This window comes from Jatropha curcas, chromosome 11 (genome assembly GCF_041381405.1).
Source record: "Jatropha curcas cultivar XTBG-Jc1 chromosome 11, XTBG_Jcur_1.0, whole genome shotgun sequence".
Taxonomy (NCBI): domain Eukaryota; kingdom Viridiplantae; phylum Streptophyta; class Magnoliopsida; order Malpighiales; family Euphorbiaceae; genus Jatropha; species Jatropha curcas.
Window position 1 is genome coordinate 3893920 of NC_143161.1, and position 21411 is coordinate 3915330.

Genomic DNA, 21411 nt, shown 5'->3' on the forward strand with positions numbered 1-21411 from the left:
AAAATGAACAGGGCTTTGGGGCTTGGAGGAATGGGCGGTAGTGAACCACAAAAACCAGAATAAAAGAACACCAACATCAAGATTAGATTTCAAGTAAACTGAAGAACATTGTGTTTTGTTCAATAATTTCGTAAGGCACAGTTTAAGGAAAACATGGTTTAGAAATAAGTCTGGTGTACCCAAACAAATTACACTTATTGCAAAAATTCCTATCAACTTAATAAGTACTTCCAATCTTCAATATGGAACTTCAAAATGGGAATAAAATGGAGTCCATCTCATTCTTCTGATGGCCTTTGCCCTAAAACTGGAATGTCTTCATAACGTTTCTGTAAAAGAACAAAAGATTCCAAATTACATTCAGATATATAATGGTAGTAATGAACAGATGTGGTAGTCAGGTGATCATATGTTGAGTTTCCTTCAGCCTAGTAGCTGCCTTAAGGTACTAACTTGGAATATTAGTATTCGTCATTGACAATAGAAATTTAGATATTGTCTAGTGTGAGTCAAACGCAAAAATGTCAAATCCCAAACATGAGGATGTGTATATGTCACATTTTGTATGACATTAACCTAAAAAAAAAAAAAAAAAACCTACATAATGCATAACCCACCATCTAGGGACTCTTCAAAATGATTTATAATAATAAGAAGTCGAAGAAATTTATTTGTCTCTAGATTCAGGTGGGACAGGAACTCCTAGTTTGAGTTCATAAGGAGAAAAGAAAGCAATAATGGTGTAACTGATTAGCAAGAAATAATTATAGAGGTATAAATACAAGAGGCACTCACAAAATAAAACTACAGTGTATATTAGAGTTTATTGCGGAATTCAAATGGCAGAAAACCAGATCTTAAAATTTCAAGTTTAACCTGCATTTGATTTTTGGTTCATCATCAATTCAGCTGGGATACAACTAATTAAAACAGCCATCACTACCTATTTCCAAACCAAAGGCAGTGCAGTGCAATCTAATTACACCACATGTATCCTTGTATTTAACTTAATTTTCAACAGTCTCTCACAATAAAGGCACAAACAGACCAAGCAAGTTAACGAGAAGTTTATAACTCTACAGTCCACATATGTGAAGATAGCTGAGAAAACGTTCAAATCATTTCATTAGCAGAGAACCAAAGTTCACATCATTTCATATTGTATATAACTACATGGTATATAAGCTATCTACCAGTTCAATACAAAGTGAAAGTGGTTGACAAATTTGTGTAAAACAAAAGCACCAACACAAATTAATAAATATATATAAGAAATATAGGACAGTAGAAATACCCCAACATTGTTGTACTCCCAAAGCTTATGAACTCCATAATCCACAGCCTGTACCCAAAAATTTAATTCAATTATGACATAAATAAATTAGATGTCATATAAACACATGACATATCATGTGACTGCTATTATTAATGATCAGAGGCCTTTGCCTTCATTTCTTGAAGAACACAAGGTCACTTCTTCATCAATAATTTGATACAAAGGAACAGCGAAATCAACTACAAAAAATTTTTATCCTCAACAACAAGAATGAAGTACTTTGCATCGACATTAATCAAACTTCTAGAAAATAAAACAAATGAAGCAAAATCAACATTAATCAAACTTTTAGAAAAAGAAAACATTAATCATTCCATTCGAATATATAGAGCTACTTAAAAGGAAAGTACTAAAATCCCAAGTAAACAAGATTCATATCAATTTATGATCTAGTCTATTGTGTGATTTTAAATATGGCAGAACAACAATAATAACTAATAATTCTGATCCCAATTTTCCAATCGACATAACACCATTATAAATCAAAATTCTGTCCGATTCGTTTCATATGCATCAAAGATTTTAAAATGGACGATGAATATAGTCAAATAAGAGATTCAATGTAAAAACGCCTAATCCTTACTCGTTCACCAGCGAAAGCCCCGAGAATGACGAAGGTGACATAGACGGAGTTGCGGCGCATGATCAGCCGGTAGAGACCCTCAAATGGGCCACCTTTGCTTCTTCGAGCTGCATACTCCATCGGGATCGGCTCAGATATCGTACGTGGGATCTTGAGCTCTAGGGTTTGCAGAGGAAGACGACGAAAACGGGGATGCTGTAACGTGAATTGCAACGATGATATTTCCGTCCAACAAGGAAAAAGTTTTCCCTTTGTGTTAAATAATACTATATGATAATCACAAAAAGGCCACGAATCGGAATTCTGACTAATGGCTTTGGGCCTCAAAATGAGCCCAACAAAGTTTTGTCTTCAAACTTTCTTAGGGCCCTCAACATTAGACCACATATTGTTCGAGGTGGCCCGACTTTCTTAAAGAACAGCAAGTACCGGTTCTTCTTCTTTACTGGGAAGAATTGTACTTCCTAATATTTTCAATTCCAAAAATAATAATAAAAGTTCTTTTTTTTTTTTTTTTTTTTTTTGCATTTTATTTTCTGCTATTTCCATGGTTATTTGTCAATTTCAGTAATTTGGATTTGCAAAAGAATCTTTCTATCTCTGTGCGCTTAAGTTGTTCGATTAAATGTCTGAGTAATTACTAGCACTTAAGCTGTTCGATTAAATGTCTGAGTAATTACTGTCTGGTTGCATTACATATTTTAGGTGTAGGTTGTATCATCGCAATCATGATGCTCTACGATGGGTTCAAAGAAATACTAAAGATTCAGAAGTTTCGCAGAATCGTATCTTACACTGGGTTTTACTGCTTTGTTGCTGTCTTGAGTTATGCTTATACAAGCAACACGTGAGTCAGTTACTCCCCCATACAACTAAATAATGCAAAATGTGTCTGAATTATTCTTTCAAATTTTCTTGGTTGGGTTGTTTTAATTTCTATTATTCTGTTAAATGCTGCTGCTCACACTTGATATGTAACTCAATTGGTGTTATTTTTGTCCTTCTCTTTTTGGTTTTCATCTTTGGCTGCGCAATCTAGAGTTGAATAATTGCATATCAGGACTATGATTGTAATATTACTTTTTCGGTAACCTTGTAATTGGTGTTCCAGAACTAGAGCTGGATATTCTAGAGCTGATCAATTTTATGCATCTTACCCCGCTGGAACTGAACTTTTAACAGACACAGCTAAGGTTCTGTGACTATTTGGTGATTTTTTTTTTTTTTTTTTGGATGTTTATGTATTGTTGGATGATTTTGGGGATTTTTTGGACTTTTTGGCAGCTATATAAAGCTGCAGTTGGCAATTGCTTTGAATCAGAGGATTGGGGTCCAATCGAGTTCTGCATCATGGCTAAGCACTTTGATCGCCAAGGGAAATCCCCATACGCATATCATGCTGTAAGTTCTTCAATGCTAGTAACCAGCCAAACTCTATTTCCTCAAGTGTCTATTCTATTTTGCATATTAAGAGGTTGAATTTTTCTATTTCATTTACAATGAATATACATTGTATGTTACTTGCTTTGAATTTTGTGGGGGATCCTCATGGTTATTATTAACTCTTATACTTGCCAATGCTTCTAGTGTTTGTTTCTTCGTTCCCAATTTTATTCTACTTAACATGAGAAGCTTGAGAGTATAGCCTGTCAATACCATTTTCATGAATTCTATTTCACTTGTGAGCTCTGTAGCACATGAATATTTATTTGGTTATGTCCTTGCAGCAATATATGGCACACCTTCTTTCTCATGGACAACTTGATGGAAGCGGCTAAAATTGAATTCTACATGGCTACCAGGTGAATTTATGGATGACAGTTTGAAATTAAACTCATGCCACATTTGATGTTATCGGATGATGAAAGACCATTTGGAAGTTTGATTTGTGCTTTTATTGTGCAAAATATTGTATGTACTACTTGGTCTGCTAAATAATGTGTTGTAATTTTAAGCAGGTGATGTTTGGTGGTGCTCAATATTACTTGTATAAGAGAATAACAGAAGTATCAAAAATGCTCGTGGGTTAATTATCATCATTAAAAAGAACTCTCTTTTATACTTGCAAGCGAAGGAACGTACTAATTCAGCTTTGAAATGGGATAAAACTTTGGAAACTATTTCAAATATATCACAACTCTTTATTATGAGAATGCAAGCAAAGAAAATTGTTTAAACTGCAGTAGCATATAATGAGAAACAGAAGAGCGGTACACTTTATCCTATTTTCCATCAGTATATAAGCTGATTAAATATATTTTCTAAACCTTTCATGGTTTGCATGTAAAGAAAATACTGCCAACATAAAATCAGAGAGCATGTACTTCACGGTCATTTCCAATTATGCCAATGCACCTTGAAGCACAAATACTATCACTCCTCAACAGATTACGGGTGCTACATTTTGGTTTCATAGAGCTAGTCTGCAAAGCTACTGCATTTCTGTTTGCAGTTTCCAACTCTTCAGTTGATTGCAACTCCTCAGTTGCTTTTAACTTCGGAGGGCTCTGCACAGTTGCACGAGAAACAGAAGAAGCACCACGCTTTATGACAATGTCGGTTTCATCAGTTGGGCAGATTCGCTCCCTGTGGAAAGGAAGAGGCAATGAACATTAGACAATGGCATATGATTAAGAGAACTAAATGGGTAAAAAAGTCCACAAAATCACCTAGGCAAGGAGGTGGCATGCTTTCTGTGAAGAGGACTGTTTCTTTCACTTCTACCGTTTCCTTCCTCCAGATGTGCAAACTGTTCCTTAAATCGGTCAACTCCGCTGAGTAAATAAAAGATTCATATAAGTTAGTGAAATGAATAGTTTTCTCATCTCCATAATGAAATAGTTCAACTGAATTATTTATTACGCTTCACAATCTTGAAGCACATATGCAATAATGTGATCCTAAAAGAAAATCAATCAATAAGCCATTTAGAGAATGCTAATAGAAGCACATATAAGGATACTTGAATGTCGGACCTTGGATACACAAAGTGAGTATGATCTGTTCCTCTAAGGAATTCTTTCAGCATCTCTGGATGGTACTCCAAAATCTGTTTGGTTAAACTAAGATAAATTAGGAGGAGGATTCAACCAAAACTAGCAGATAGTAACACCATCAAAGCAAGAACTCTTTTATTACGGCCGTACCTCTCTATAGATGAGCTCTCTTACATCATCAGTTATCAATTTCCTCCTTTCAAAATCAAACTCAAGTTTTGAAATTGGTTGTCTGGATGGCTCATGCTCCAGATCTGCCAGGCCGTGAAAATATGGATCTGCTAATGCCTGTAGAAAGATCAAAAATTATTTTAGAATTAAATAACAAATGAAGTTTAAAGGTTCCAAATGTAAAGTGATATGAAGTGCAATGTTAACATATAAAAATCTTACCTCTTCAGCTGATGGACGATCTTTAGGATCAAATGCTAGCAAACGCTCAAGTAACTTTAGGGCCAATGGGTCTGCATTTGGGATTTTTTTTGACAAAGGAATCGGTCGCTTTTTCCTCATATTATTTAAATACTTTCTAGCTTTTTCATTCCCAATCTACAGGTATCAAAAAGAACCGAGTTTTTGAGGAACAGCAGCAAAAACATGATTATACTTGCTGTTCTACCAACTCATGAAGAGTCAACCATTGCACAATTATGAAAAAGCTCCTCTGATAGCAAAGACAGATATATAGGAAAAAGTAACGAACCCGTGCAATGGATTCTGCTGAAGGAGTGCCAAGTAAATCGGTGATAATATCCAACTGATGCACCACATTTTTTCCAGGAAACAAGGGTTTCCCAGTTAGCAACTCTGCAAATATGCATCCTATGCTCCAGATGTCAATAGCAGGGGTGTACTACAGAGAGCAGAAACGTGTAAATTGTTTGATAATGCTGATGAAAACAGAAAGATGGAGATCACAACAGTTGATTCAAATTATAGACATATAAAAACGAAGGAAGGCCAACTTTCTTGAAGTAATTATGACAAAATTTAAATCATTCTGGCTCATTCCAAAGGGCTATCTTTCCTCTCACAGAAAAGCAATTATCTAGTAGCATTATTGCAGAAAAATCACAAGTTTGAAAGTATTCACTCATCTGTAGGTGTTTACGCAAATGTGGAAAAATGACTACCTGCAGTATTATTGTTTTTTTCACTTTTCTCACCCACTCATTCCTCCAGTGAAGCAAACAAAGGTATGGCAAGTCGAAAACATAAATTTAGCAGCTTCAAATGCCTGAATATAAAGCTGACCTTGGACAAATAAGGATATAATAAACAATCTACCACCCAAAGAATAAATAAAGGTGTAGCCTAAGCTGAATTTTATATCAGCCGGTATTAAAGATAAACGACAATATAAATATAGGGTTTTATATCGGCCTTAGGGAGGTTTTATCTTGGTTGCTCACGAGATCTATTAGTAGGGTTCTAGTGGAAACAGATTGTTTGCGCCTGTTTCAAGCTGTAACTACCAGGTTTGATTATTATTCCGACTGGGCACCAGTGCTAGCAGAGATTAAACAATTGTTGTCTCAAATACCATTTAGTGAATTGGTTTGGGTTAGGAGGCAAGGTAACAAGCCTGCACATGCTCTTGCTCGTGTGGCATGTTTACATCCTTGTTTCCGTCTCCGTCTATGGGACTCGACTCCCCATTGTATTGCAACTCTTATTTCTGAGAATTAATATAAATATATGCTCTTATTTGCTTTCAAAAAAAAAAAAAAAAAAAAAAAAGGATAACGACAATAAGAAAAAAAAAATCTCTTCTTCCAGAACAAATACGAGAAACTGAAAAATGAGGTGAAACTAATATGCACAACACATACCTTGGAGGAAAAAGAACCACACAGTTCAGGAGCACGGTACCATCGAGTTGCTACATAATCCTTGACAAAAAAAAATTTTAAAAAAAATGGTATTAGTCGCAATAACTAGGAGCCAGCTATAATAACATTGCATAACTAATCTTAGAATAGTCTGATTTTATTTTATTTATTAAATACTGTTTCCAGATGACACTTACTGTCCAAAAAATGGCAGAGGGGGAATTATTAGTAAAAGATACACGAGCAAGCCCAAAATCACAAAGCTTTAGCTTGCAGTCTGCATTAGCAAGAATATTTTTCGGCTTCAAATCTCTATGGAACACATGGGCTGCAAAAACCAAGACAAGGAAAACCCATCATCAGAGCCATTTTAATAAACAAATTGCTAAAATTATATAAATAATGAATAAATGGATACATCAAATTGATAGAACTATAAAATAATTAGAAAGATATGTATAACGATATAATAACACCTGAGTGTATATATTTCAGAGCTCGAAGAAGCTGATACAAGAAAAACTGATGATGCTCGGGAGTGAGATCATCATTTAACTTGATAACCTGGTGAAGATCAGATTCCATTAATTCAAAAACAACATAAATATCTTTGAACTCTCTAGGCGATGGAGGAAGCATTATATGCTTGATTTCAACAATATCAGGGTGTCTAAGAAGACGAAGAAGCTTGATTTCTCGTAAAATGCGAGTAGCATCAGATACATGCTCAAAAATATTGTTCATCTTCTTAATAGCCACTTTCTCTCCAGTATGCGTATCTATGGCGGAAGCAACAACGCCATAGCTTCCTTTCCCTATCACTTCTTGTATCTCGTACTGGTTCGCCTCTCCATACTCGGTGAAAAATTCTTTCTCAAGCATTGTCTGTTTAGAACCAATAAAACCCTAAATTAAAAATTAACCAGAAAAATAAAAAAGATTCGAACTTTAGCAAGAGAGAGAAATTAAATGATAAAAATCAAACGGGTCTTGAATTTTTTACCTTATTGTTTGTGGATGAACAATAAGACTATGGTGCTTGAGGAAGGTATTGAAGGTGGAGAGGATGTGGATTTGAACCAAGAAGAACATATATAATGTAAATTTCTACGAAATGAAAAAGATTTCTATTTTATGTGTATGAGATAAAGGGAAAGTTTATATAGACAAGTCACAGAAGATTTGAAGTTGTCAACTGAGGTGCTGGTCAGAAATTGAGGGATGTATTTTACTTTTTGAAAACAACAATTCATGTTAAAAAAACACTTCATGATTTATTTATTTATAAAAATAATAATGTACCATAACCACCCAAGCACTTGTTGGTATATATCTCCTATGCCACTTGTGGGTATAAAACTATTTCCAATTCTCAACTTTGTTTTTTTCTTTTAAATTTTGCTTTTCCTATATGGAAATTTTAAAGATTTGAAAGATTTAAGTGAAAATAATTAACGTAATTATATTAGATATATATTATTTTTAAAATAGATATATTATATAAATAAAATATTAATTCTAATATTTAATAATTATTTTTATTATATTTGATTAACTATAAATAAATGATTTTACAAAATTAATTTTAAACAAAATTTAATAGTCTAGCCATTATTTTTATGGTTAAGGAGAGTCTAATATAAAATAAATACAAATTAACTGTTGGCTGTGTGATTAGCAATTAGCCACACAAATTCGCTAAACTAATTCAATTAGTACATAAATTAGGTTATGAAAAAACATGTTTATATTTTTTCAAATTTTATAAGCAATTTATTTGTTTATTAAAATTAATTTGTTAATGTTGTTTTTAATAATAACATCCATGTCCTTGAAAATAAAAATACAAGTCGCTTAAAGTAGACCTAAATCAAAAGTTCGATAACATAAATAATTTTAGAGATTAAAAGAACGTTTAATTAAATACTCTCACTTTATTTTTTTAGTATTTTATTAAATACTTTAATTTTAAATCATTCTAGAAACATCTATTTTTACTATATATTTTGCCCTTACGATGTTCTATGAAGAGCTAACACCTAATAAGTAGTAAAACATCATATGTTTTAGTTGTTGGCAGTAAAACAAAATATTGATTTAAAAAATTTTATTAATAAATGTTTTTATGAGGTACAAAAAAATTTTAAAATGTAACCAATAGAATTAGCGGCTTCAGAACATACTCTAATAAACTATCGTTATATATATATATTTATTTCAATTTATATTATCTTCATAACAATAAAATAAAATAAATTTTTTTGAGAAATTAAAAAAATTGTGCACCATATCAGATAATTAAAAATATTGAAAATATATAAGGCAAACAGGACAAGATTCTTTGAATTGCAAGAAACGAAATGGTCCTAAAAATGCGTACCTTATCTTTATCAGTTATTCCCTATATTCACGGAGCTTTGAGAGACAAATTCAGATGGTGACTAACCTTGTTGCACCTGCATGAACGCCATGCCCTGACTCCACCTATTTATTTATACATCCTTTGTTTGTCTATCTTGTTATTTCGTATTATTATTACATTTTCCACAAAATTTTATTTTTATACTGTTTAGCAGAAAATAAAATTTTAATAAATTATTATTTTGCGTCTATTTTATCTTTTTTCTATCGTTTATGTATAATTTTTACCTCTATTTAAACCAACTGATTGTCTATTTTAATAGGAAGAGAAGTTATTTGAAAAATAAATGACTCATTTTCAACTTATAAAATAAAAGTTGTTAGATATTTCTTTATCAGCTACTGTAGTTAACACAGACAGAATTTGTGTTGTATATTGTTTGTAGTTATTAGAAGTAAATGTAATTTAATTTATATTTATAGTTTTTTTTATAAATATCAAAAGCAAGGTTATTAGATACCTAAGGGATTTTTTGGTCTTAGCATGTTAAGACCGGTTATTCCTATCCTATTATATATTTCTCCTATTTCTATTACGAAAGATCTTTTACGGATAAGGAATGACCGGTCTGGGATGCTGAATAACCGTTGTTGGCAATAGAATAGGGGCGAAGCGTAAAGCCAACATATATTTTTTTATTACAAATTATAATATACTATATTACAAAAAATTATAATATTACAAAAAATTTATATACTAAAAAAATCTAAAAATGTTTATAATTTTGTATTATATTCATATATTTTTTTAATAAATTTATTTTTTTTATTTTATACCAAACAATAAATATTATAATATATTTCTTAATAAGTAATAGATTATATTTTTTTTATAAAATAAATTACTCATAGGAAAGACTTGTAACCAATCAAATTAAAAATAATCATTAAACATATTATATTCTTATCATATTTAATATGTACTTTATATAGTATAATATAACCAATTAAAATTAATTACTTTTATTTTTCCAACCAATAAAATTAAAGTTTTTAAAAATATTATATTTTATCGTATTTAATATATAATTTATTTAATATATAACATAATTTTTTAGTTTATCCAATAAAATTTAAATTTAAATAAAAATTTAACAATACAAATTAAAATTAAATCATATTTATTTTTTCGAACCATATTTTTCACGAACTCAATATTCTTCCACCCTTTTCCACATACATATATAACTACCACTATAAATTTGATGAACATATTCAATTTAATTAAATAACTATTGAATCATTAATCTACTGATTAATTCCACAAGTCAACATTGCGTTGATGACTAATAAATTATATTAAATCAAAATTAATAAAACTTTAGAGAAAAACAACAACGTAATCAGGACCGTACAAAAAATATTCTAATTATTATGGCTATAAAAAATGGGAATTGAGTCACATAATTATGACAGCCATGTAAATTAACGTGTTGATAACAATCTCTGAAAACACTGAATTCTTATGCTATTCTGTGTTTGTTGTGCAGTTTGGCTTTCTCTCTATTCTCCACTACATAATAACTCGTGGATTTGGTTTCTTTCAACGTCTATATCTACTTGGGCCCAACCCAACTACCCAATCACCCATCTACTTGTGGTTTTTAGATTTCATCTATGATTTTTTTTCTTTTTTTGTGGCTGTGATATTTATTATCATATCTCCTTTTAAAAGTGACTAAAAGAGTAAGTTTATTATAAAAAAATTTTTAAAATATAGCAGATATAATCGTTATCTAATTAAAAAGATTTTTTTTTCCACATCCAGTTGCTGTTTAGATTTGTAGATTTGATACATATTTGAGTTATTATTATCCATATAGTAAGATTATTGTCGCTAATATCTTGAATTTTTTTTCTTAAATTTAATTATTTTGACAGTCTCTAAATTATTATTATTACTATTATAGTAATTTTATTTATTGATATTTTATTATTTGATCCATTATGTAGAAATAACTGTAAATTCACTCTCCGATAGAAGTAATAGTAATTAGAGAATTATTAGATGAAAAAAAGGTTTTTTCAGCTTAAAATCATTAGAGAATCATCCAACTTTCTTAGCACATGTCATTATCGAAATTAAATTCTCTCAGCAAAGGAAAAAAAATGATAAAGATGATAAAATTGAAGTCCCAAAAATAAATAAAAAATGCTAGATATGTGGGAGTACATTCCATCACCATGTATATTAAAAGAGGAAATAAATTTAAATTTAAATTGGAAATAAATAAATGGACCGCCTTTTAACAACCTTCCAAGAAGGCGCTGGAGATTAGTCTGACAAGGAACCGACACAAAATGCCGAGTTCACAAATACAAAGTGTAGGCTGTACCTTGTACAAGCAACAACTGTTTTAAAAACTATATCCATATTTGGTGCATTGATGAAATACATAACAATTAAACTCTAATTCCAAATTTATTGGGTCGATTATATATTTTTTTTGTTTTTATTTTACTCTATAATTAAATTTATAATACAACTTCGCTTTATGTGGTTTTAGATCTATACATTCCACTATTAATGCACTGTACTTATGAATCATAAGACATGATCAAAACATTTTAGATGTTGTCTTCCATTTTATCTCCAACCTTGTGCTCCTTGCACTGTTTATCTGCTTCTTTTCTTTTTCTTTTTGTTTTTTATTCAAATTCAAATCCAAAGAATTTACTTTATGGATTGAACATTTGATCTAGTCTCCAATTTTATGCGACCATAAATCCGTTTTAACATTCACATTTCTATAACATTCATTTTATGACCATGTCAAATTTTGCAGCCCAACATTCAATCCCATGTAACACCTATGTTGAATCTTTGAGCTCCAACCTTGTGCTAATTTTATGACTATGTTAAATGAATCGAACAAGATAGGAAGAAAAATAAAATTATAGGCTCGAGGACAATGTTCTTTCTGGTCAGCTCATTTTGCACGCTTCCACTACTGAACCTGAGGAGCAAAACATTAACAAATCTCCAACTTTATTCAGAAGGAAGTTTTGAAACTAGCAATCCAAACTACTGGTCTATCACTCTACATCCTAAACATCAACATCAATTTCCCAAAAGAAATGCTCTATGCTAATATTCAGTAGCCACTCTTAGCTATGTAGCTAATTCCAACGAGCAGCTGCTTTATATATTTTGGAAGTGCAAAGGGAACAGGATGTCTTCCAGTACAACAAAGACGAGCCTGCTCGCTAGCAACTGGAGCAGTCATCTGAAAATGTAGCCTTACTCCTTTCCTTGAACAACTTAGAAGCCCTACACTAGCCTTGATGCTGTGGCTGCTGCTGCTCCTGATACCTACTTGTAACTGCGGCTTCTTTTGTTTTACGAGGCCTGCCCCGTCTTCGTCTCTGAAGTTGCTGCTCTTTATTGTGATTCTGATCATGTGTGCAGGCTTCTTTTGTTTTACGAGGCCTGCCCCGACTTTGTCTCTGAAGTTGCCGGTCTTTATTGTGATTCTGATTATGTGTGCAGGATGATAATGCTGTGGTTGCATCTGCTACTAAATTTGAATTAGTTCCTGAGAACCTTTCATTGCATTGACCTTCTAGCTGCTCTTGTTTGTCGCAACCAAGATCATTTGAAGGCAACAAACTCTTCACAATCTTGTTTGTTTCAGGCTTTAGTCTAGCAGACCTCCGTGGGCCAAGAAGCTTAGGTGGCTGCTGCTCATATGGATGCTGAGGATCTGATGAAGATGATATTGGGGTATTTTTCTTCACATGCTGCTCCTGATCTCTGTGTAATTCAACTGGGCGTGAACTGGCTGCCATTTTTTGGACAGTTGGATTCTTTAGTTGAAAGTTATGTTGTGAACTCAGACCACAAACAATTTCAGTCCGTTCACAAGGACTTGCTGTTTGTTGCTTTTCCTCAGATTCCCTAATTACAAACTTCAACTTCACTCCACCATCACAACATGATCCAGACACATTTCTCATGACATCAATATGCTGTCCTTGCCATTGAATTTTCTCCCTACTAATATTTTCTTCCTGTTTCTGATGCTGCTTTGGTTCTTCAATCCCCTCAATATTGGGCCTTATCTCTTGATTCTCTACACATGACGATCCTGAAGTCTGTGTCTGTATATGTTGCTCTCCCTTTAGACAGTCCCTTCTTTTTCCTGTAGGTGAATTTGACTCCATTCTTTTCAAGAAAAGTGAAAATCCAAATTGCTGTTCATCGATTTTCTTTCTTTTCTTCATAGATTCCATACAAGTGTCCTGTAAAAGTTAATAATTTAAAAACAACAAAGCCCATCTTCATGAAGCAGCGCTGAAAAAGTAAATTTTCTACTCATTTAAAAATAATTTACTTGTCAACATTCACCTTCAATGGAAGTACAGAACAGTTATAGTCCAACTTCTGACTTCTTATGATAGGATTAGCCATGACAACAATGTCTTGACCTTCCTCTTGATCGTTGAAGGTTCTGTCTTCCACATCTCTGGTTTACTCAACAGGAAAAGAAAGCCATAAACTGAGCTGAAAAATATCACTAGGAAAGCAAAATATATAACATGAACAAAGAAACAAAATTTTCTTCATTTTGGTTATCTGCTCCTCGGGCTTTCCCAGTTTCATTGCAAAGATAGGTCCAGGCAGGACACCTTCTAATATTAATAGAAATTAGACAAAAGTCCATGAAATCAGACTCTTACCTCTCCAATGTGGTCATCTGATCCTTGTGCTGCTTCATCTCCATAGCACACGTAGTCTTCTGACACCAAGGTTGTTTTTCAAACACAAAATCTTTAACTTTGCCTATCATACCGCTGTAGCTATTATCAGCTTTCTCTGGATGCCTAGGTGTCTCAATTTTTCCTTCAGTCATTTCAAGTTGCCACTTCGCCAAGTCCCTATCTTCAAACACTTCATTTTGTTTCTTTTGTTGCTGGGTTTGTTTCTCCCTCTTGTTCACTATGTGTTGATTCCTACACTTCCTACCTCTACGACCCTGCTTTTTCCTACTTGATCCCTTAATCTCCTTGTTATCACAATCTTTAACTAAAAGCACATAATGCCCACCATTTACACAAGCGATATCCTGATTCCTGCAAAGCTTCATCAAATGATGCCTCAAAAAACTCTCATGCCCCCAGGGCAAATCCTCATACTCCCTTTTAATAAATACTGATATTTCCTCCTCAGTTGATCCCTCTTCATTATTCGACTCCGAAATTGCCCTTTGGATCATCTTCAGAAACAAGAAAAGGAACACAAGGCCAAATGAGAACATGTAAAAAATGCGAGACACTTGACCTCAAACCAAAGGAACTATGCATTCAAAAGAGTGAAACCACCAATTACGTAGAATTGTCTTTCCTAGCCAAAAAGAACGCAATTATTAGTTTTATCTTTTGCTTTAAACATCCTGTTCTTATTCTATTCCCTCGAGCCAGATTGAAACAATTTCTGCTTCAAAATGAAATGAATTAAAAAATTTTCAAAGTAGTAAACTTTAAACTTTTTTTTATTGTTTTCCACTTCAAAAGAATGCGCATAATGAAAAATTCATAAGTGCATGGTGCTCCTAAAATTACTTACAGAGGCATAAGGCGGGTGGGAGGGAGTAGGGAAACTGGGGAAGACTTCTTGAAGCTTTTGTTCAATGTAGGTTTTCAGTTGAGACGTGATGGCTATTGAAGGGTTTATTTTTGCAAAAACAGAAGCTTTAAGCTTGCTCATTAGTCGCTCGTGCCCGTCATCATCAATGGCGGTGATGGATTTAAGAGTATTGGTGTTTTGAGGAAGAATATGAACAGGATTGGTTTCTGGTTCCATCTCTGCAGCTGCGTCTCTATTATCTCTGGTGTGGCGGAAGAGTTTGGTATGGAGAAACAGTGACGACTGGCGAGACTCCGGAGGTTCGTTATCGTTAGGGTGGCACTTGGTCACTGTCTTGTTTATTGGGCTCCACACTCTCCACTGGAAGCTTTAAGCTTCAAATTTGCGGGTCTCATATAACGCCGGCCCACAACATCATGCGAGAAGAAGTGAAAAATTATTAATTAAATAAGTGATGTGTAAATAGTTTTTCTTTTTTTTTAAAAAAAAAATAGTTGGTTTATTGTAATGTAGTCTCTATTACAAACTCACAAACTGTGTTTTCTTTCTTTCTTTCATTTTTTTTTTTTTTCTGAGAGTGGGCACTCACAAATCACAATTCACAAACTGTTTTACCAGTGAACAAAGGAATAGGGAATAGCAATCCTATTCCTGTTTCTGTTCAAGCTACTAAACGTGGCCTAAATCCTTAAGATTAATCCATAATCGATTTATTATGAACTAGAAAAGACAATAATTATTGATATTATAATTATTTTTTTTTACATGAAAAAAAATTTTATAGCATAATTATTTCTCGTTTGTATGTAACTCATTTTTCATCAAACAAGCCAAAGGATATATATATATTTTTTTTTTTTTGGGAGAAGAAAAAGCCAAGGGAAAAATTAGAAGAGCTCCAGTATATTGGATGTGCATGCTATGCCAAAAATGGCATTATTTATAGGAGTACAAAACCTAAACCTAAACCTAAACTAATTAGAAATCCTTAATCACATAGGAAGTTTTACACGTTAAAAATATTCACAAAATCTAATTTAGTTGAATAAATGAGGCTTGGGCCCAAAGTATACCCTTTTAAGCCGGTTTTTTTCACTTCTTTTTAGTTATTTAATTTTTCTCTCTTTGGTTCTTCTCTTGTAAATTTAGAATCTTCAACTGTTCATTACATTACATGAAGGAACTAGCACAAAATTTTGAAATTTGATCGCACGTATTTTTATTGCAATTAAGTAACCATCTAAATTTGAAATGCCAAACTGACACATCCATTTACAGACAAAAGTTATACTAAGCACAGATTCATTGCTACAGGGAAAATGGAGAGACCTACGAAAGCACACCTACAACATTCACCACTTTGATGATTTACATTTAGCCGCGATTCCCTTTTCACTGAAGTAAGCACTGAAAGTTTTCACAACTTCCTTATAAGTTGGTCTCTTGTAATCCACTGCCTGCAATCAATTTACTTGTCATGCCTTGCTGACCCTTCAACATACACATATTGTCATAACAATCTTAAGCTTTTTTATATCGTACCTGTTCAATAACTTCCTCAGGGCTCGCCCATTTCCATTCTGCGAATTCTGGGTCTGCTTCACCAGTTGCCAAGTTAATTTCACTCTCATCTTTTATAAGTCTCATAAGGAACCTGTCAATTGTCCAGGAAATCATTTCATCCCTCAATTTATGTACTGAAACTGACAGAACATATTCAATTCCAATGTCTCTCTTTTTCATTTTTTTACTTTTGAAAACAGTAACTTTTACTGTTGTGCAACAAGTCAAATAAAAGTCATGCTAGTTGCTTTAACATAAATGTGGTGCTGGGTAGCTCCTACTTTTATGCCTACTTTTGCAAGCCACAACAATTTCCTTGCAGCGAACGAGGATGAAGCAAAAGGAATCAAGATGAGCTCAAAAGGCAGGCAAGTGAATCATTGTGCATAATAAATAAATCTCAGCTCTAAGTCCTTAAGAGTTTAAAAATTTTTAAATGTTGCTTGGAAATCTTGGGATATATACAGACATAATGCATAGCAAAATCAACTTTAGCTCAAACGTCTCTATGCTCGCATCCCCGACTCAAAATCGAAGTGGTCTCGTGCGATCTCATGCGTGGCCATCATTAAGTCGGGTCTGGGCTGCCTGCGGTTAAAGAACCGCCCGCACTTTTTGTGCACAAGGAATGAATACTAGTGATTCTTATATAAAAATTAGATACTGACACATCAAAAAAGAAAAATAACACCAGCTAATATATATTTCTCAAAAGAAAAAAAAAAAGAAATATTTATTGCATGAGTTCGGATTAGCATCAGAAGCATAGCATGAAATGATTAGCATAGATAGCAGTTATTGATATAGACAGTACATCCATGGTCCTGAAGTAGGGTCATCACTCATCACATTACACATTATTGGAATCTTTTTTAAAACAAAAAAGCAGCATGCTTCCATGGTTTCTATTTGTGTGGATTGAATACTGCACTAAACACATTATTAGAATCTTTTAAAAGAAAAGCAGTATGCTTTCATGCGTCAATTTGTGTGGATTTGGTGTGTGTTTGTATGTGTCAGAGAGTGAAAGAGAGAGAGGCACACCACTTTTGTGCCTGCCCGTGCCATTCACCTCCCCAAAGACGATTCACTTTGGCCTTCACAGCTGGAGGAAAGTCATAAGTCAACCAATTTGGTACCTGTCAATACACAGTAAATAATATGAATGATTTCTAACAGAAGGTTAGAGCGAATTTTTTTTTTTAAAGATTTTCTACTGAGTATCTCCACATCCCTTTTTTGGATATGAGACTATCTTGTTCGGGGTTCGTGGCTGTCCTGCCTGATAAATATTTTTTCCATAGATCATACCCCTGACCTTACGAAGGTCATTCGCTGAACTCAAGCGTCCGCACCACTTAAGCCACTCCTCATGGTTTAGAGCTTATAGTCTTTACTCAAGAAGAACAACCTAGAGATTAATATAACGACAGTCATCCCATTAGAAAAATAACTTACACACCTCAGCAATAATTTCAGCAGACACTATCCCAGTTTCTTCTCGCAATTCCCTGATGGCTGCAGATCTAGGCTCCTCATTATCTTCAATACCTCCCTAAGAGGCAATCACAAAATTGGGCAAGCTTAGCTAAAAGGAGAAAAAACTTCAAGAATGACAACCTGATGTAAATGCCAAAAAATTGAAAGTTCCACTTTTTTGATTAATGATACTTCACTCCTCTTGTTCAAAATCTAAATGCAGGGGTGGCCTAGTCGAACTTCAACGACTCAAACCAAATGTTAAGACTGAACTTCCACTTCAAAGTCTAGGCAAGTACAACATGAGAATTCACGTCCATTGGCATACAATATATGTTCATGTGAATTTTATGCCCATATTTATGTATAGATTCATATGAATTACTCATAAAAAGCATAAAAGAAGAAGATATATTATACACCCGACAAAGGCTTCCTGTGGGGCCACAATGGACCTAGTTCACAACATGACCAAAATCCTGGCAAAAAAGGGTACTCGGTACAGCATATTTCTGGTAAGCCATTGCCATGTGAAAAAGATTTTCTAGGTACTTAATTCCACAGCCTACTGAAGAGGGAAGTCCCTTGTGTTGAGAACAACTAAGATAGTTGGAAATTAAGAATATGATCTGTTACTGAAATGATGCACTAGGAATTTTTTTATAGCACAAGTGTACCGAAAGTCTACACTATTTTTACTATTTTTTAAGTCACCAATTAACAAAAATAGTAATGCAATTGAATAATCTCGACATTCCTTATCAATTGTTCTTTTTGGAAGCATTTCATAAATATGAAAAGTTCAAAGAAAAAGCAATATCAAATTTGCTACCACCTGAGGCATTTGCCATGCTCCTGGAACATTCAATCTAGAAGCCACAAATATCTGCAAGTAAATCACAGACTGTTATCACTTCTCATAAAATGTGCAAACCTAAAATAGAAAGAAGAACGATTTGAAGAGAAACTGCATTAAATATTTTAGTTATGCTTCCCTTTCTTCTTCCTTATCCATCGAATCACAGAAAACTTTCACAACTGCAGTATATAGGCCAAAAAGGAAGCGAAAGAAGAGAGGCATTTCCATATTTTAACCATGGAAGACTATTCCTTATTATCTATTCATCAATCAGAAAAGCTAAATAAAACATTCAAATTGACTTAGAAACAAAATTGGTTCATAGTTCTACACATTTGAAATAGGCCTATGATTCTACGATTCCAACACCTCATAACATTTTCACTAGGAGCTTAAACTAAGATTCAACCAACTCTTTTAATCCCGACAACTCAATTATTGAGTATCTAGACACATAACCATAAATGAAATGCCGTTTACATAAGTGATCAACACTAGCTTTTTGAAATGGTTAAGGTTGATAATGTCAATACTTGGGTTCAAATCCTAATTAAATAATAGAGGTGAGGATTTAAGGAAATAGAAAGGGTTACTTGTACATCTCACCAATTAAAGAAAAGGGATAATGCGATCAACCGTGGACCCACCAATCAATTATAATTATGAAATTTGGTAGCTGCATCAACTAATGTACAACAAACTATACACTTTTTTTCTTTTTATTTTTTTTAAAACTTAACATAACTAAAATCAAGGGTAATAATTAAAGAAGAAAACCATTCATCAGCTTGTGGGGAGGAGAAAATGATGCAGTCTACCGCACAGTTGTCCTTATATACAATACAACTTCTCCAAACAAAATCAATTCCCCATATAGAGGACAGACAGATCTTCCAATACTCAAAACGACAAATAGAGATAGCAAGTGAAATGAGATGGTCAGACTTTGACTTGTAAAAGATTGTAATCTGCTATTTAATTGCGTCTTGATCCGAGATTCTTTGTTGATGCTAGCCTACTACCTTACCTTCTGACAGTACTCGGGCTTTAAATAATTTTAAGCAGAAAGCAAAGAATCATCCATAGATTACTCATGCCAATCAATTAATCAGATGAAACCTTCAAAATCCCTTTTTCAGGAATATTAGAAGAAGGAAAGTAGCCAAATACCCCTAGACTTTGTTCAAAGTTTATATCCTATATTCGATTTAGATGTCTTCAAAAAATTTCTGAATTTAAGCAGGTCAGTAGATATGAGCGCGCTGTCCTTTATAGGATCTTCCTCCATCGACGACAGACAATTAGAAAATAAAAATCGCAAAACCAACCTCCTCGCAAAACAGCAGTATCGAAACAAACAAAGACAAATGAACTAACACGTCCAGTAATAATATCCTCTTGAATTACACGCTTTAAACTTCTCTATGCTCTTAAAAGTTCGATCCAGTTTCCTAAACGCAAATTCCTCGCTAAACCAAAATCGCATCAATCAAAAAACCAAACCTCCATATTTTGAACCAAAATTTATTTATTTAAAGAGGGAGAGAAGTGGCACCTGGTTATCAGAATTGATGAGGCAGACGCCAACATTGGGGCGATAACCAGCAGGGAGACCATCCATTTGCAGCCTTCTTGATTCTCACACCCAAAGAAGTAGAGAAAGAGAGAGACAGAAGCAGCTAAGAGAGAGCGAAAGAAAAGATAACAGTAAGATTTTAGATACAGAGAGTAAATGCTGAGATATGTATGTATCTATGGATGTGACTATATATGTATCTCGTTGCAAGGGAGAGAGATTCTCAGAGAGGAGCTAGAGGAGAAAGAGAAGAAAAGGTGGTTTTATGGGAATGAGTGACGCTGACCATGACAAATGGCTGACTCTTTTATATAAAAAAAGAAAAGAAAGGCAGAGAAAGAAAAAGAAAATGTAAGAGGTTAAAAAGGGACTGTGAGGTTTGAGAATTTTGCGTCTCTTATCCTGCGCACCTTTCTTTCTTTTTAGTTGATGCATTAATTAAACTACACCATTTATATCTTTAATTTACATGAATTTGGGAATGTTACAGTGGAAGTAGGCCTTTATATTCTTATGGTGCGCTCTCACCTGATCTGGAATCTAGTTGTATGATGGACCTTGTATTACGCCCTAGTCATGATTAATTCCCTGAGCAATATTAACACACATTTTTAATATACCAGTTTTTAATGGTGTAATTTGTCTATATTTATTATTTATTTTCGTGATTTAATATTTTTTATTAATAAATTTAAATTTAAATATGAAGATTCATAATTGAATAATATTATTCTAAGAAATGATTCTTAATAAATAAGATCAAAGACAAAAATCAATAAATACAACTTTGGATTCTCAAAAAAACAAAAGATACACCTTTGAAATTAATTAAGAAAAATATTTAATCAATTTTTTTTTTTTCTCAATTGGAGCTTTATTCAAAATAGATAATGGACGATCACGCAAATGGGGATTGAAAGGATAAGCGTGATATCGCATGATAAGTTGGTGAGGTTGCGCTGATTCTGTAATAACCAAGGGAAAAGAGTGCGTGCGCACGATAGCACATAGCAAGTACCTGAAGAAGGTAATGAGTCAATGAGTGAACGCGGAGAAGAAATTTAGAGAGAAAAAGCACTAACTGACAAAATTGAAACAAAAAGTAGTGGGCGAGAGAAAGCGTTGACTTTCAGCATATATCAATTAGAGAGAGATAGTAAAGAAAGTGGAAGAAGCATC

The 21411-nt window shown here is 33.4% G+C and overlaps 5 protein-coding genes across 6 annotated transcripts; 1 reads left to right on the plus strand and 4 right to left on the minus strand.

Annotated features, from left to right (window-relative positions):
• Positions 1-60: 60 nt before the first annotated feature.
• On the minus strand, positions 61-2166 carry LOC149492388 (ubiquinol-cytochrome C reductase UQCRX/QCR9-like family protein). Its single transcript, XM_089715818.1, has 3 exons — positions 1920-2166; positions 1295-1342; positions 61-329 (listed from the first exon to the last, which is right to left on the minus strand). Exons 1-3 carry the CDS (start codon positions 2037-2039, stop codon positions 279-281), a joined length of 219 nt encoding a protein of 72 aa, XP_089571944.1. The 5' UTR covers positions 2040-2166; the 3' UTR covers positions 61-278.
• A 115-nt stretch (positions 2167-2281) lies between these two features.
• Positions 2282-3876, plus strand: LOC149492389 (uncharacterized). 2 transcript variants are annotated; one of them, XM_089715815.1, is made up of 5 exons: positions 2282-2344; positions 2625-2766; positions 3031-3112; positions 3204-3320; positions 3647-3876. In XM_089715815.1, the coding sequence occupies exons 2-5, from the start codon at positions 2648-2650 to the stop codon at positions 3695-3697; spliced, it is 369 nt and encodes a 122-aa protein (XP_089571941.1). In that variant the 5' UTR covers positions 2282-2344; positions 2625-2647; the 3' UTR covers positions 3698-3876. The 2 variants fall into 2 exon arrangements, with proteins under 2 accessions (XP_089571941.1, XP_089571940.1); XM_089715814.1 differs by lacking the exon at positions 2282-2344 and having other exon boundaries at positions 2431-2766.
• A 161-nt stretch (positions 3877-4037) lies between these two features.
• MPK17 (MAP kinase 17) lies at positions 4038-7969 on the minus strand. Its single transcript, XM_089715812.1, has 10 exons — positions 7751-7969; positions 7224-7632; positions 6945-7075; positions 6748-6807; positions 5619-5768; positions 5309-5464; positions 5066-5203; positions 4895-4968; positions 4589-4693; positions 4038-4505 (listed from the first exon to the last, which is right to left on the minus strand). Exons 2-10 carry the CDS (start codon positions 7627-7629, stop codon positions 4229-4231), a joined length of 1497 nt encoding a protein of 498 aa, XP_089571938.1. The 5' UTR covers positions 7630-7632; positions 7751-7969; the 3' UTR covers positions 4038-4228.
• A 4077-nt stretch (positions 7970-12046) lies between these two features.
• On the minus strand, positions 12047-15802 carry LOC149492391 (uncharacterized). The gene is made up of 4 exons (XM_089715811.1): positions 14735-15802; positions 13849-14384; positions 13517-13634; positions 12047-13410 (listed from the first exon to the last, which is right to left on the minus strand). The coding sequence occupies exons 1-4, from the start codon at positions 14969-14971 to the stop codon at positions 12445-12447; spliced, it is 1857 nt and encodes a 618-aa protein (XP_089571937.1). The 5' UTR covers positions 14972-15802; the 3' UTR covers positions 12047-12444.
• A 147-nt stretch (positions 15803-15949) lies between these two features.
• NUDX25 (nudix hydrolase homolog 25) lies at positions 15950-20542 on the minus strand. Its single transcript, XM_089715813.1, has 6 exons — positions 20212-20542; positions 18633-18683; positions 17781-17873; positions 17363-17457; positions 16298-16409; positions 15950-16212 (listed from the first exon to the last, which is right to left on the minus strand). The coding sequence occupies exons 1-6, from the start codon at positions 20275-20277 to the stop codon at positions 16108-16110; spliced, it is 522 nt and encodes a 173-aa protein (XP_089571939.1). The 5' UTR covers positions 20278-20542; the 3' UTR covers positions 15950-16107.
• Positions 20543-21411: the final 869 nt, after the last annotated feature.

Coding starts and splice junctions, on each gene's coding strand:
- LOC149492388 (XM_089715818.1), bottom strand. CDS start 2,039: ATGGAGTATGCAGCTCGAAGAAGCAAAGGTGGCCCATTTGAGGGTCTC. Junction 1,343..1,919: donor GGGCTTTCGCTGGTGAACGA/GTAAGGATTAGG, acceptor TTTTGGGTACAG/GCTGTGGATTATGGAGTTCA. Junction 330..1,294: donor GGGAGTACAACAATGTTGGG/GTATTTCTACTG, acceptor GTTCTTTTACAG/AAACGTTATGAAGACATTCC.
- LOC149492389 (XM_089715815.1), top strand. CDS start 2,648: ATGATGCTCTACGATGGGTTCAAAGAAATACTAAAGATTCAGAAGTTT. Junction 2,767..3,030: donor TATGCTTATACAAGCAACAC/GTGAGTCAGTTA, acceptor TTGGTGTTCCAG/AACTAGAGCTGGATATTCTA. Junction 3,321..3,646: donor CCCCATACGCATATCATGCT/GTAAGTTCTTCA, acceptor ATGTCCTTGCAG/CAATATATGGCACACCTTCT.
- MPK17 (XM_089715812.1), bottom strand. CDS start 7,629: ATGCTTGAGAAAGAATTTTTCACCGAGTATGGAGAGGCGAACCAGTAC. Junction 6,808..6,944: donor CCTCTGCCATTTTTTGGACA/GTAAGTGTCATC, acceptor TTTTTTGTCAAG/GATTATGTAGCAACTCGATG. Junction 5,465..5,618: donor CAGCAGAATCCATTGCACGG/GTTCGTTACTTT, acceptor TGATACCTGTAG/ATTGGGAATGAAAAAGCTAG.
- LOC149492391 (XM_089715811.1), bottom strand. CDS start 14,971: ATGGAACCAGAAACCAATCCTGTTCATATTCTTCCTCAAAACACCAAT. Junction 14,385..14,734: donor CCCACCCGCCTTATGCCTCT/GTAAGTAATTTT, acceptor TTGTTTCTGAAG/ATGATCCAAAGGGCAATTTC. Junction 13,635..13,848: donor CAGATGACCACATTGGAGAG/GTAAGAGTCTGA, acceptor TGAGTAAACCAG/AGATGTGGAAGACAGAACCT.
- NUDX25 (XM_089715813.1), bottom strand. CDS start 20,277: ATGGATGGTCTCCCTGCTGGTTATCGCCCCAATGTTGGCGTCTGCCTC. Junction 17,874..18,632: donor GAGCATGGCAAATGCCTCAG/GTGGTAGCAAAT, acceptor ATTGCCTCTTAG/GGAGGTATTGAAGATAATGA. Junction 17,458..17,780: donor CTGCTGAAATTATTGCTGAG/GTGTGTAAGTTA, acceptor GTGTATTGACAG/GTACCAAATTGGTTGACTTA.